General features: G+C 36.9%; 1 protein-coding gene across 2 annotated transcripts in view; it reads right to left on the bottom strand.

Annotated features, from left to right (window-relative positions):
• cntnap2a (contactin associated protein 2a) overlaps positions 1-15,621 on the bottom strand; it is a 357,512-nt gene that overhangs the window by 181,024 nt on the left and 160,867 nt on the right. For both annotated transcript variants that reach the window (XM_079601641.1, XM_079601642.1), the window contains exons 4-6: positions 9,887-10,034; positions 2,193-2,396; positions 974-1,158 (exon numbers count right to left, since the gene is read on the bottom strand). In XM_079601641.1, the coding sequence (XP_079457767.1) occupies positions 974-1,158; positions 2,193-2,396; positions 9,887-10,034 (537 nt within the window). The remainder of the gene's footprint in view (positions 1-973; positions 1,159-2,192; positions 2,397-9,886; positions 10,035-15,621) is intronic.

Raw genomic sequence — 15,621 nt, 5'->3', positions numbered from 1 at the left:
CTGTGTATAGCACCAAATGTTACTCATTGAAAGCAATTGAGTACCCTGCACATCGAAAAATGATGCTAAAGGGGTACCTGTGCGTTAAAAAGTGACGCGGAGGGGTTCTGACCAAGCATCAATATGTGATGAGTTGTGAGACTGTGTTGCATATCAAGTATCATAAAAGTGGTTCTTGTATTCTATTCCATGTCTTCTGAAGCCATACAGTATTAACAAACTGGCACTTTGTTTAAGATACAGACCAACATGTGGACAGTTTAAGGAGCCAATGAAGCTACAAGGTTTAGTCACAATCTCTTTTATATGCTTGTCATTAGTTAATTAATCTTTGTAAAAACCCATATACAGAGGTAAAGCCAATAGCATGGATTTTTTTTAATAAAATAAAAATGACTAAATATAGATACAAGGTTTCCGCCTGACAGCAACACTTTTTTGTAGCATATTAATTTGGCATTTAATAATTTTCCATGACACACCTGACAGCCTGTCACGGCACACTAGTGCACCACGGCACAGTGGTTGGTAAACACTGCCATAGAGGATAATCTTCAAAAATGAAGGAAGTCAAACAGGTTTGGAAAAACATCTTCAATTTAGGTGCACTATACTTTTACCAGCAATACTGACTTACTCAACCAGCATGACCAAGTTTTGTTGATGAAAAACATGGTTATGTTGGTTTAAATAACAGAATAACACAAAATCAGCTTTAAATAGCATAAACCAGCTTGGACGGCCATGGAAATTCATGCTTTTTATCAGCAGGGAATTCTCACAATTTTGCCTGTTCTTTGTCACAGCATTCATGCAGTTTTATCTTTGTGAGATGAATCTTTTCCAAGGACAATTATAAACTTTAAAGACTTACCAGTTATGGGGAGTCGCATTTTGAGGTAAGGCATCCCATAATGCACCTGCTTGTTAAATGAAGTTCAAAGCAATAAATCATTCACTTTCTCAGTCGTACCTCATAGTCCAGGTCAAGGTGGTCAAACTCCCCGTTGGTGCGGAAGTGCTGAGTATGCTGATCAAGGGTGAAATTGACATTTCTCCTGTAGCGCTCAATTACTACAGAATGCCAATGATGATCGTCCAGCAGACTGCCGCTGGTCACAGATGTATGGCCCAGGATGGAGCCGTACTGATTACTTCCTACAGTTTATTAGACATGGGAGACGGTCATTAATATCAAACATACCTGTACAATATCTTCACCTTCACTGCAGAATACTTATTGATGGGCGGAACCTGTCTTCACAGTGCATTTGAGATGTTTATGTCTTTATGATACACAAGATAATGGGTTTTGTGTTTTACAGTCTATCAATATTTCTTTTCCCTCGGGCTAGGTTTTCCTGCAATGCAGGTCCATGGGATATTAAACGTATAGTTCACGTAAAAATGAAAATTCTGTCATCATTTACTCACCCTCATCTTGTTCCAAACTGTATGACTTTCTTTATTCAGTGGAAAATTCAATGAAAGTCAGCGGGAACGAGTGTTGTTTTAGACCCCATTGACTTTCACTATATGGACAAAAACATTCTTCAAAGAACTTTTTATTATGTGCTCTACAGAAGAAAGTACGCCATACCACTCAAAAGTTAAGGGTAAGATTTTTTTGTGTATATATTCTCACCAAGGATGCATTTATTTGATTAAAAAATACAGTAATATTGTGAAAATAATTTAAACTGCTTTTTACTTTAATGTTTTACTGTAAAATGCAATTTATTCCTGTAATTACTCCAGTATTTAGCGTCACATGATCCTTTAGAAATCATTCTAATATGATGATTGGGTGCTCAAGAAATATTTATTATAATTATCAATGTTGAAAACAGTTGTGTTGCTTGATGAATACAACAGCATTTTTTTGAAATATACATATTTTGTAACATAATAAATGTCTTCAATTTTGATCAAACTGCATCCTTGCTTTTTTAACAAAAAGAAGCTTACTGACCCCAAACTTTTGAATGGTTGCCTTAGTCATACAGTTTGGCAAATACATGAAGGTGAGTAAAGATTATATAAGATAATTATTTAAATAACTAATGAGGATCAAACAATCAATGAAACAATAGAAGACCACAGTCAATAAATAAGCTGAAGACATAATGATATACTTAAAGTAGCACAATAATGATATAATTCCCACCAAGGCACACACATATCAGTTTTACCGAGGTTTATCTGCAGCTGGAGTCGGCCTCTCCTCAACTCCAGTGTGATGTAGTCCCCCTGTTGGCCCTCTCCGTGCAGAATCACCCCTTCGCTCTCTGATGCTTTAAACTTCAGGGCTATCACGTCCTTCAAAATCTTCATCTTCTTCATTTTGAAGCGGTAAGAGATCACCCCCTGCCCGTCAAAATTAATCACATCAGCCCCTGTTGACAGGAGGCAGAAAGACAGGAGAAGGAAAGGAGATTAGCACCACTGAGGTGACTGGATGTCATGCCCATTTTTGGCTAAATGATCGGTTGAGTGACTGTTCTATGGATTGCTTGGGCGAAAGCATGGTGAAGTTCACAGATAAACTGCGGCTGGGATCAGGTGATAAACTACAGTGAGGAGGCAGAAAATTGCAGCTGGCTATTACCTGCTGACAAAGCCTTTCTGCTTATTGCGCAGTGGAGGAGGATTTTTGATCCCTGTCATGGCTCGGAATGATGCATACCGGAAGTTATGAATGTAAATTCCCTTCGCGCCGTCTCTCGCTCACTCTCTTGGTTTCATCTCCTGCACTGACACCGCATAACCTTTGTATATATTGCACAAGCTCACAATTCCTGATGGCACTTGATTGCTTTGCAGACTGTCTTTATATCATTCTGAAGCCGTGTAAACTTATGAGCAGGTAATTATGGAAAGATCTCTACAGCAAACTGGAAAAACAGAAATACAGACGTGATCGTGTTCCCTTCCACCAGTAAGATTGAAGTGGCGTGTTTATTCTCTAACTTTATTGAGAGATTGATTGGGTTTGATCTGAGCTTAATTAAAATGTAAATGATGGTGTTGATTTTGCGGTAGGCTTGTGAATGCATTAACTTTGGACTAAAAGGGTTTGGTATGGCAGCAATAAAAAGGAAATTACTACTTTTGTTAATGCAATCTGCAGCCATATACTGTAGGCACAGTTATGTAAAAATACATACACATTATTTATATAAATTACATTTAAAAATATATAAAAAAATAACAGTTATTTTTAAATACAGTGATATTTCACAATATTACTGTATCAAATAAATGCAGCATAAGCGACATACTCAAAAATGTTTTACCAACCCCAAAACAGTAAAGTATACATATCATAAGTAATATATATATATATATATATATATATATATATATATATATATATATATATGCACACACAAAGCGCATATATTATTTATTTTTAAATTCCTTGTGGTTAAGCTTACACCATATAAATTACGCATATTAATAAATAATCATATAAATAAATAAATAAAACATTTTAATAGAAAAGACATAATTCTAACTAAAACAATGTGATAATTATGTCAATTGACATAATGAAATGATTTATGTTGGATTTATGAAATAATATATACAGGGTATGTTACATTAAGTGTTTTTTCCCCCAAGTCAGTCAGCGAGTAAGATACTTCTTTCCATGATTTAAATGGACCGTTCATGCATTGCATTCCTGAGGCATGTAAAATCAATTTGCATTTATCGGCTTCCATTAGCAGTGGAAATTACAAAATGATGCAACAACTGTAATTGTTCTACATGGAAAAAGCGCGTGAGAATATGCATTCTGTGTAATCTGTCATGTGCATAACAACCAGGGGATGCCTGTACTGTAGTATATAGTGTCTACTGTGTGTGTGTGTGTGTGTGTGTGTGTGTGTGTGTGTGTGTGTGTGTGTGTGTGTGTGTGTGTGTGTGTGTGTGTGTGTGTGTGTGTGTGTGTGTGTGAAGTATCTGCATGTGGAATTAATTCAATTCTCTCCATGCACCCTGCTGGGGACTGATTACTACACTAATGCATGAGTATGTGTACTGTGTCTGGCCAGTTGCTCTACCACTCCTCTTGTCTCTCTCTCTCTCTCTTTCTCTCTCCATTGCCAATCCCCTTCACCTCCATCACGAATGCATTCATCCGTTCTCGCCCGATCAACAAGGTCAGAGCACTGCATTCATTCTCATTCTGTGCTTCATCTCCACTGCAGGACTTGCTTATCTAACTCCCATTCTTTCCCACTATGCTTCCTGAGAAGGGCTATCTCTATTCCTTTACTGCACATCTTATTTATTTTCACGCAACAGTCAGTGCATTTCCGTGTCTGAAGAGAAACTGAGTGGTGGAAAAAGTGTTGTTGTACATATTAATATGTCCCTGTTGGAAAATTGTTTTGGAGACATTGTAACTAGTCATTAGCTGGTTCATTTGCTGGTTTGAGATGGTCATTACTTGGTTCAAGCCGGTCAGTGTAAAATGGTTAAAGATAGTCATTAGCTGGTTTAAGATGTTCATTAGCTGGTTCAAGCTGGTCATTGGTTGGTTTAAGATGGGTAACTCATTACCTGGTTTAAGCTGGTCATTACCTTCTGTAAGCTGATTTAAAATGGTCATTAGCTGGTTTAACCTGGTCATTAGCAGTTCAAGCTGGTCATTACTCTCTGCAAGCTGGTTTAAACTGGTCATTAGCTGTTCACACTGGTCATTAGCTGGTGTAAGCAGGTTTAAGGTGGTCATTAGCTGGTTTAACCTGGTCATTAGCTGCTCAAGCTTGTCATTACCTTCTGTAAGCTGGTTTAAACTGGTCATTCTGTTCAAGCTGGTCATTCGATGGTGTAAGCAGGCTTATGATGGCCATTAGCTGGTTCAAGCTGATCATCAACTATAGTGTGAGCTGGTTTAAGATGGTTATTGGCTGGTTTAAACTTGTCATTACCTAGTTTAAGCTGGTTTAAGTTTGGTTCAAACTGGTTATTACCTATTGTAAGCTTAATATGGTCATAATTCAAGCTTGTCATTAGCTGGTGTTAGCTGATTTAGGATGGTCATATATTGGTTTGAGTAATTGGTTTGGTCATTAGCTTGTGTATGCTGGTCAATATTTGCTGTAAACTGCAGTAGTGATTAGCAGGTTAAAGCTAGTCACTAACTGGTGATTAGCTGGTTGCTAGTTTGTTATAGGTAAGGTTGCCAATTTAATGAGTTAATGTGATTATAATTAGCAGCATTAGTGAGTATTAGATTTTGATATTGTTATCTAAAAGGTGTAAACGTTGAAAAACAGCGTGATGTGACACTATGGCATCAAAGATGTGTGTTGACTGTTTGACAGTCCTTGTTGCAGGTCCCGATGGTCAGCTTCAGCCAGCAAATGATCAGTTTATACCAGTAAGAAATAAATGTTTCAAATCACATCTACCAGTTTAATCTGGATTTTCCAGCAGGGTGAGAATACTGTGTATTTATGCCTCCCTATACTCTCATAAACAACCATTTGGGGATGGCGGCACATATTTATCGGCATCAGTGATCAGCTGCATGAGATGACTTAGGAATATGAGCAGTTTCACCAGCAGGAAAATCAGTGCAGCCAAACCCCCCTCGGCTCCTCACTAGCAAGAAAACAGCTTGAGGAATGATACGCATCTAAAGATACCAGGCTTCATTCATACTTGTCATAAACACAAACATTCAGAAGAGCCAGGCGTCAGGTTTATTTACACTATCATTATTTCAATGGCAGTATAAAACAGAAAAATGTCTACTATGCTGCAGTTTAATCAATCTCAAGGATTTTATTTTTATCTTGTCCGCAAAGAAATAAATGAATAAATGAAAAAAGTGAGAAGTTTGAGAATTATGATTTAAAAAAAAAATGAAGATGGTTCTTCTGGTCTGGGGTAAAATGACAGATGATTACATCACTGTAATGAGAGAACTGAGTGTGATACTTCTCAAACCAATTTATGGGGGTGTTAATTGAAATTTGTTATCAAGATCAATTTGGCAGCACTTAATGTAATGAAAGTGATGAATTTGTCAAGGCTACACTCTATTTCAGAAAACAGAGCATGTTGATGTAATTTTTCTCGTTGCTAATGAAATTACAATATTATAAAAGGCTAGATTGAAATAAAAAAAATGAAAAATAATACCAATGAAGCAAGTGGAATGACTAATGCCAATAATTCACAAACGTGACCTACAGGGTGCGCTTACACCCTGTGAGCCACATTCAAATTTCAGGATGTTTTTGAGCTCATAGAGACAGCAGCTCCAAAAAACATCTGCTCATCTGGAAAGCATTGCTGTTTAAATCCATGATTTGCAATGACTGATACCTTTCAAACAAATGAAAATCCAGCAAAGCTGTCTCTGTAAGATGATAGCTTATCCTGTAACCACAACTTCAGTGCAAAGACAGGACAAATATGTAGCATACATTTTGTGTTCAGTGCGTACATTGTTTTTTTTTCATCTTGTTGGTTTTGTGAAGTTGCACCAGATACCACGTACATGTAACCACGGTCCAAAGTTAACACTATGCCGAATGCAAAAAAAAAAAAAAAAAAAACTCTTCAAAGGGACACAAATAAATACATTTTTTACATTATTTTAATAATTATAATAATATTAACTTTTTTTAGATGATCTCATAGTAGGGCTGGGCGATAAAACAATAATGATAATCATCTCGTTATATTTTTCCTCTATAAAATTATAACAAAAATTCGCTAAGTGTTCAATATAATGGTAAAGGGTAACTCTCGCCAAAATTGAACCTAGGCTATTTTTGTTAATCTACCCGAGTCAAACATTCGTGTACAAGGATAATTAGAATGGAAACTACACTTTTAAGTTTGACCGTATTTTCGTTTTCGGTCAAAATGCCAAAATGCTACACAAAGTTTGCTAAAAAGAAAGGTTTTGTACGACTCACTTTATCAGTTAGTGTTTCCGGTGGCTGGAATTTTGTTAGTCAAAAGTGGTCGATCTCCGAATACAATGTAACATGAGGAGAGTAAAGATGGAAAGCTCCTAAAGCTTGTTTCCATGAGATATTGCCATGAGCAAAGTGTCTAAGTTATCATGCTTTTCATTTGAATTACATTTTTCCTCATATGGAGTCAGTTCATTACGTTGCATTCGGAGATCGACTACTTTTGACTGACAAAATGCTGGCGGACGGAAACGCAGTGAGTTCGTTCAAAATCGTTATTTTTAGTAAAACTTTGTGTACACAAACAATGTTGTCAATGCTCGAGTTCATGTGTAGAGCCCCTGGTGATACTTCGAGCACAGTTTCATGTTGTTTCGAGCCTCCTTCGTGTTTAAAAAAAAATCTAAATCAAAAATGTTTATGCTCTCATTGTAGTGCCCCATTCACTCCCATTTAAAAGGCATTTTGACCGAAAACGAAAATACGGTCAAACTTAAAAGTGGAGTTTCCATTCTAATTATGCTTTTACATGAATGTTTGACTCGGGTAGATTAACAAAAAGAGCCTAGGTTCGATTTTGGCGAGAGTTACCCTTTAAAGCACTATGCAAATAATGCTGCTCATGCTTGTTGCAGACTGTTGCACTGGTGACCATAGCTGATAAGCGCTGGCATTGTTGCGTATGAGAAACATTAAATGAAAAAAGCGCCAAAAGCGGAATGAAACAGGGGTGTTCATTTGAACCATGCACCACACGGAACATTTAACACACCGCAGCGTGAGCTTAGAGCGAAAGCATTTACTCGCTGAGAACGCTGATCATCTCAATCATGCGACCAGTAAACACTGCTGTGAGATCCAGAGAGAAGCATTTGAGTTCGGTGCAGAGTTCTCCCATACAAACCACAAATCAAATCCCTCGTGATTTAAACCAGTTTAAAGCCCGATGAAGCAGCGCAGACTTTCTCACCCTAAGTCACGGTTCGGTACGTACCTCGGTTTATGAGGTCATGATTCGGTACGAGTCTGGTACATTTACTTGTCCCCCCCCCCCCTTTGTGTTCCCCCAAATAACCCATCATGGGAAGTGTGGCAAGCAGGACGAGGCCGAAGGCCGTGAGAATCTCACGGATGCATAAAAGGAGGAGCGACGACAGTGAAGGACGAGAGAGGACCAGGTCTGGACTATTTTGTGTTATGTTTTGTTTATGTTTGTGCGTTATTTATTAAAGTGTTAAAACGTTTATGTTGAAACCTCCTTCTTCCCTGATCCTTTCACTGCAATACAGGAAGGTTTGGCAAAAAGTACATTTTGGACCCTGTTAACAACTGCCCTGATTGATTTAATAACAAGTGAAGTGAAACTACATACAGTATTAAAAGGTTAAAGTATTGAAGATCTAGGGGTGTCAAACTCAGTTCCTGGAGGGCCACTAGCAGAGTGTAGCTCCAACCCTAAATAAACACACCTGATCCAGCTAATCAAGTTCTTCAGGATTACTAAAAACTTCCAGGCAGGTGTTTTGTAACTGACTGAAGCTACACTCTACAAGACAGTTTGACTCATGTTCAATTAAATAATTTTTTTTGATTTATTTGTATAGCGCTTTTCCCAATACATAGTTTCAAAGCAGCTTTATAGAAAATGTATGAGTCCACATTACAATTTAGGGCGTTTTCACACCTGAAAGTCCGCACCAAGGTCCGAACCAAAGTTCATGTTTTGATACATTTTATACATTCGGTAAGTTTTGGTTTGGTTCCACACTGCAATTATGCGAGCGCACTAAAGAACTTTACATGACATGCTTGCGTCCTGTCGTCATCATCTATGTGGGCTGCATCTCGACATTGATTGGTTTGTAAATGGACGTGCGTCTGACGTCAGCATGTTGTCGGGTAACTTTGACAACAATGAATGAACAGACGCATATCGTTGAAACTATATTGTTATTATTATGGCAATACTACCTGCAGCACCAACTATACGCAAGGCTAGTTAAAATTTGCCAAATTAACGTCCTCATTGTGCTAACATTTGATCGTCGCCAAATTTCGTCTGTTTGGTCCGGACCGTGGTCCGCCGGCGGTTTCACGCCTGTAATTTTGGTTCGGATCAAACTGAAAAGTCAGAAAATCCGGACCAAACAAGGTAGGTGTGAAAGGGCCCTTAGAGTGATCTGGTATCAGAGGTAACTGTTATGTATTTCAGAAATATACATATACAAATCAGTTTGCAAAAATGTGTATAATTTAAGGCAGAAACAATGAGCTCATTGAAGTAATACTTATTTGTTAACAAATTATTATGACATATATAAAATTGTAGCATTAGTGCATGTTGATTCAGAGTTTGCTTCATCTGTACTGAAGTCCTCACATGAAGTCCTCATGTGACCTAGACAGTTGTTTTTCTCAATTTATATATAGCCAAAAACATCACGTTGGAGAAATACTGTGCTTGATTAAACAGGGCACAGTATCAGTTCTCTGTTCAGTTTTAGTGAACACCAGGGTGGCATAATAGTGGATATCTGTGCAAATCATGGAAAAGATTTGTATGGGATGGATAGCTGACCTTGACTTTCAAAAAAAGTTGTGTCAGCCGATTTCTTTTAATTGTACCGGGATCTTTCCGAATATATATTGCCATCTTGCACTGCATATTAATCACTCCAGTGATGCAAAAAAGCTTAGAACCACGATTCCTCAGTATGAAAAGAAACGTTTAATAGATAAAACTGTCAATTTTATACTGAGCTTAGCAAATGTTCCAGCTTTAATAAAGATTGGGCTACATAAAAAAAAAAAAGCACAGTTATTAGGATAAAAATCCCAATAGGCTTCAGCATCATATATATTCAGCATAATATAAATAACTGCCACAAAATGCTGTCTTAGCTGATATCTATGTGGAATGTGACAGTGCAGTGTCAACTTACAGTACGGGCACCCGTAGATCTCGAACCTGAGGCCGATCCGTCCCTCTTCACTCCAGTCTAAAGGAATGATGCGCAAATAACGGGCCACAGTCGGGTTTTGCAGGTCATGCCGAACCACACTCTCAGTATTGGAGTTACCTGCAAACGCCTGCAAGACAGGTGCGACATATGTTACTTCACTTTTTAAACTTAAAACCTAGCTATATCTCACATAAATAAAACACTTAACCATAAACACAATAATCACTCCTATTTAAAATAATTAAATATATGTATTTGTTAATACCGGTAATAATAATGATCTCTTTCATACATTATATATACTTCCACTTGTGTAGACATTTTGTATTACAAATATTGCAGCTCCTGCGATAAAATGCTGCTTAATTTCCTTTTCTTCCTTTGTGTTAATATTCAGCACGACCGATATTGACAGAGACATTGAATATTTTTTACTATTATTTACATACTATTACTTCCTCCCTGCAATTTCTTCTGTGAAACAGTTTGGACAGATTTGTCTCATCTCTTGTCAAGTGTGGTTTTGAGAGATCTTCATGAAACTCTCTCTACTGTCCAGTCTAAGAAGCTGTAATCACCAGACCAAAAAAAATAAAATAAAAAATCGAGGCTACATGTAGGTGGAATCAAGCTGCATGGCTCTGTGGTTCACGTTGACCCTACGCAGCTTCTTGTGTCACGCAGAGCAAGAAATTGATGCAGTGGTCCATTGAGTGGAGGGAACTTCAGTTGCCATACAGACCATGTGGGATTGGGTGATAAGCAGCTCAAAGCCACCAAACTGGAATGATGCGGATTATAGTACTTGCCCCCCCTCCCCCTCCCTCCACTAAAGAAACCACCATTATAAGGACTTTATTGTGCAACTGGGGATTTCTTGTCAGGAACATGCTGAACGTGTCAATATTGGAGGCTCCATACGGTGGTCCAATGTTTGAAGTGCTGATTACTGTGCTCTGTAGTGGGCAACTGGGGAGTGTTTACTTCATTTTTCATTGCGAAGAGAGAAAACGGAGTTGTTGTGAGGTTTCAGGTGACAGTGTTTTATGGGTGGACCTCCTGGGCACAATGAGTAGGCTATAGTACAGAAAAGGGGTTTTCAAACTGGGGTCCACTAGGGGTGCTACGGAACAATTGAGAGAATTTTACAATAGTGTATTTTTTATAAATATAATAAATGTATTGCAAAATGTAAAATATTAATATTAATAAATATAATAATTTTCACACACAAAACAAATCTGCTATTTTGGAACCATATTTATTGTGAAAAGTTTTAAACAACTAACATTTGGATTTTATTGAAAGAGTTTCAGGGTTATTATAACTTTATTTTAAAGTATCTGTGTTACAGTGTAATTATAAGTGAAGTACTGACTAATAATAATTAACTGCATGTATTTACTATAGGGATAGGATTATTGTTTGGATTAATCCTTGTTAAATAAACCTTGGATTATTATCATCATCTGCGTCTTCATTGGATCTAGCGTTAAACGTACTTTACATTTTTTTACAGTGATTTCTCATTTAAACTTAGTTTGAGGATGCACTAAAACTGGAATAACAATTTATAAAAATATATATATTTAGAAAAACAAAATAGCTAAAACTTTAAAATGAAAATATAAAAATTAAAAAAATGCAAACTAATGAAAAATGTGAATAAAAACTACAATACTATCTAAATGACTCTAAAATAACACTGAAGTGTTTCTCTAATATTGTAAGATTATATTTAAAACTACAAATAAATCTCAACTCCAGCAATCTCCCTGTGTATGAACTGTTTTTGCTCTCACTACATTTATTTGGCCTCACAGACCTATTTTTGACTTCCATTGTGTTTAGAAAAGCAGATTAATCCTCATAAATCTGCATTACTTCACCCGGCACAAACCAGGCTAAAAGTTCTGCCTTCCTAACCAGAATGACTCAATTTTGTCGCAGTTAATTCCAGATTCAGACCTTAAACAGTCAGCGAGTGTGTAATTAGTTAGCCAAATGTGAAGTCACCCTGAGAGCTTTGCTGCCTGGAATGTTGTTTAATCAAGCACCTTCACAATTTAAAGCACAAAGGCCTGTCGGAGATAGAGGCTGTCTTTCATTAGTGGAGAGTTGGGTTTAGGAAGGAAGCCAGCTGTAACTATCATAAGCGGCACATTCACTGGTTTCCCATAGTATAATTAAAGTTGCTTTTACTTATTTTGTGTTAAAGCTCCTGGGTCTCTTCTTCCTTTAACAGCTTTAAACAGCCATCTGCTCTTTGCACATTTCACACTCTGAGGATGACAGACACTGTTCTGAACTTTTCTGTACATGGAGGTTGACCAGGCACTCCAACCATCATAACAAGAATAAAACATGCTAGTGGTTGTTCATGTTCGATGATGATCTTTTTCTTCACCTGAAATTGTAAGATGTATGCGGCAGGTTTGGCCAGTTTAACATCCTTCATCCAAGAAAGTCTAATATATAGCTGTATAATACTGGCAGATTTGTGGAATGCTGCCAAATAAAACATTCAGGTCTTGCAATTGTTGTCAGTGTTGTTTTATGTAGCCATTCTTTTGTTACATCAAGAAATTGATTTTGTAATATTTTACCCTTAGAGTATGGGAACTGGGAAATATTTTCTGATATATTTCCTATTGACAATCATAAGAACAATCTATTAAAGCTAAGTACATGACCAAAGCAATCTGAGATGGTCCTAAATCAAAATTATAGTGAATCACGCAGCTGTCACACATTGTGATCCAACACATTAATCTGTTTGACGTTCATATCACATTTTGAATGGCTAATTACTATGCTAACACAGGTGCAGAGTTTGTTGTGGTCTCAACTGATAAATTAACTTCTGTAAAATTGCACAGCATTGCTGGCCCACACCACTTATTAAATAGTTTAGTTGTAAAAGTTACAATATTTTATATTTACAATATTTATTAATATATATATATATATATATATATATATATATATATATATATATATATATATATATATATATAAAAATTATATAAAATACATTCATATTATTATTAAATACCAATAATAATGACAATGATAATAATACTAATACATTTATTTTGTATAGCACCTTTAAAAGTTGTTTTCTCAAAGCGCTTATGATAATAATAATTAGGCTATTGCCTTTTATTTGTCATTGTACTGAAGCCACTCTAGAGTGTGCAGGCTGATACCTTGGTCCTTTACATGCAATCTGCTAGAAATCACATAAATAACACATGATTAGCTGATTGGCCTCTGCAAATCCTGCAGCCTATGAGATTACTTGCTAAAAATTTAAATAATATGGTTCATTGTTTGCTGTAAGCCAGTCCTGCAGTTTGCTATCAGAGTTGCTCTGAAACCCTTCACCTTCCCCAGCTCCACCTGCATAAATCTTCAGGGAAAATGGTCTGCGAATCGCTTGCCCAAGCAGAAAAATGTGTTGGTGTATTTGATACAAAACAAACTAGACTAAATCAAATAAAATGAAAAAAAGTCATAACTGAAACTATGTTCATAGTATTGGATTTTCTCCATAGGGAAATGTATCCCCAGAGCATCACCAAGTGATCAATTTTGTCAAAACCAGCAGTTAAATCTAATAAAACTAACACGACAGAGTTACCAGCATCAACTGTCTCAGTTGAGTGGTGTTTACTAAAACCAGACTGGTAGACTTCACCGATCTTATGCTCTTCTAGAAAGTTTTAGATAAAAATGAAAGATGAGACACCAGTCTGAAGTTAGCCAAGACAGTCAGGTCCAAATTTGGTTTCTTCAAAATAGGCTGCACAAAAGCCTGTTTCAACATGTCTTTGCTTACCACTTTTTGTAACCACTGAAATGTAATCAATTCAAATAGATTAAAAACTGCAGTATGCCAAGCAGGTCTTGAGGATTTATAAGTCATTGGTGAGAAATCCACTCTAATTGCATCAATCTTAGATATAAAATAGTCAATGTGTTTAAAAATTGTCACATAAGCATTTACTACCGTATAAACAATATTAAAGAAATATATATATTTTCCGAATATTAAACATTTTCTCTATAAATTCTGCAGAATATACAGATTTAGCTGACCTTACAGCTCTCTGAAATGTTGTTAGTTTCCTTAAAAATCTCATAAGAGATTTGAAGTTTATCAAAGCTTGTCTACAGCACCGGCTCTCATCATTCAACCAGGGATCTTATTTTTATGGCATTACTTTTTAGAGGAGCCACTGCATATAACACATCTTTACAGGTTAAGTTTAACAGTTGAAGGTGTTAATCCACTCCCGTGTCCCGAAGAACACTGTCGGCACATTATTAACCTCCCTGAAAGGGAGTTCTGGCAGGTCACATTAGTCAAGCTCGCATCAGTTGACTCTCAGCTGATCCACGTCTACCTATAGGAATACGACACCCATCACTGTATACATACAGTATATAAGCTCCTTCAGTATTATCAGCAGCTATCGCGTTTCTCAGGAGCTAATTACCCTCCTCCCTCCCCAGCTCCTCCTCTCGACAGTCAGGATTTGGCATTCAGATTACCCCTGAATCAGACTAAATTCTCTAATGTTGTACATTAAAATTAATTAATGATATCTGCAATGCATTCATGTTGGTTCTGTTTTATTTACCCTAAGGGCGGTTCATGCTACACTCCCTGCTCTTATCCATGCTAGGCTGCATGAGTTCTTGCCCTGAACAGAACCATACCACCAATCCAAACTGTATGCTAATTGTCAATCAAATTTGACGATAGTGGTCCTGGCAGAAATACTGAATAGATTTCATAGGGTTGTTAAAATGGCAGAAAACTAAAAGAGTAAACAGGACAGGTTTGTGATCAGAGATACTGTAATCACTTAATTCTAAGTCCTCAATAAGGACTTAGAAGCACTGGGATAAAGGTTTATAGTTCAAAAATAAACGCTGCGGTATAGCGAGCCAAATACAGTAAAGCACCGTTTGAAAGAAAATTGACGCTTCAAATAAAGATTGTTTCAATTGCATTGTTACATCGGTAGGTCTGTGTCTAATTTCGCAGGCACTCAGCATACTTGATTAAAGAAGTCACAGCTCTCCACTGATATATAAAATATAAATACAATCATAACAAAAAAAGCCAATAATTAGTGTTTAAAACAACAGTGTTGTTTTTATGATACCATATTTACTACTTTTCCACCCACTGTTAACAGGTCCATATGAAAATATATAGATGCCTTCATCTTTTTTCATGTCATACATGGCTTGCTCGCTGTAGATTCTTTTAAGTACTGCTTTCAAGATCTTGTGGCAAGTCAGTATGATGCTGAAAAACCACCATTTTACTTCAATGTCAAGGCAACAAGTGATGAGCATCTCAAAGCGAGCATTCAGGATTCATTGCAGAGACAGACACATTTAAACTCAACCACATAATTGCAGCCTTGCTTAAATGATTTATGGACATTCGAATGCTTTTAAGTGGAATCGCAACCACATTTTACAGCATAATCGACGGGACACCCAGCGACGTAACTCTCTGCCAGCAAAGTGAAAGCATGTGACCCAGTATTTAAAAAACCATTATCTTCCAACCGAGAGTATTTGGCACCCTCGTACTTTTCTCACCACTTGGGGTTGTCGTGACGGATAAGGTGAGGACAGCTTTTCTCTCAGAAACCAAGAGCACAGCTGAATCAGTCAAAATGCCAGTCATA

The sequence above is a fragment of the Phoxinus phoxinus genome (genome assembly GCF_949152265.1).
Source record: "Phoxinus phoxinus genome assembly, chromosome: 24".
Lineage (NCBI taxonomy): Eukaryota > Metazoa > Chordata > Actinopteri > Cypriniformes > Leuciscidae > Phoxinus > Phoxinus phoxinus.
The sequence above is the reverse complement of the archived record's forward strand: the minus strand, read 5'-3'. Positions and strand labels throughout refer to the sequence as shown.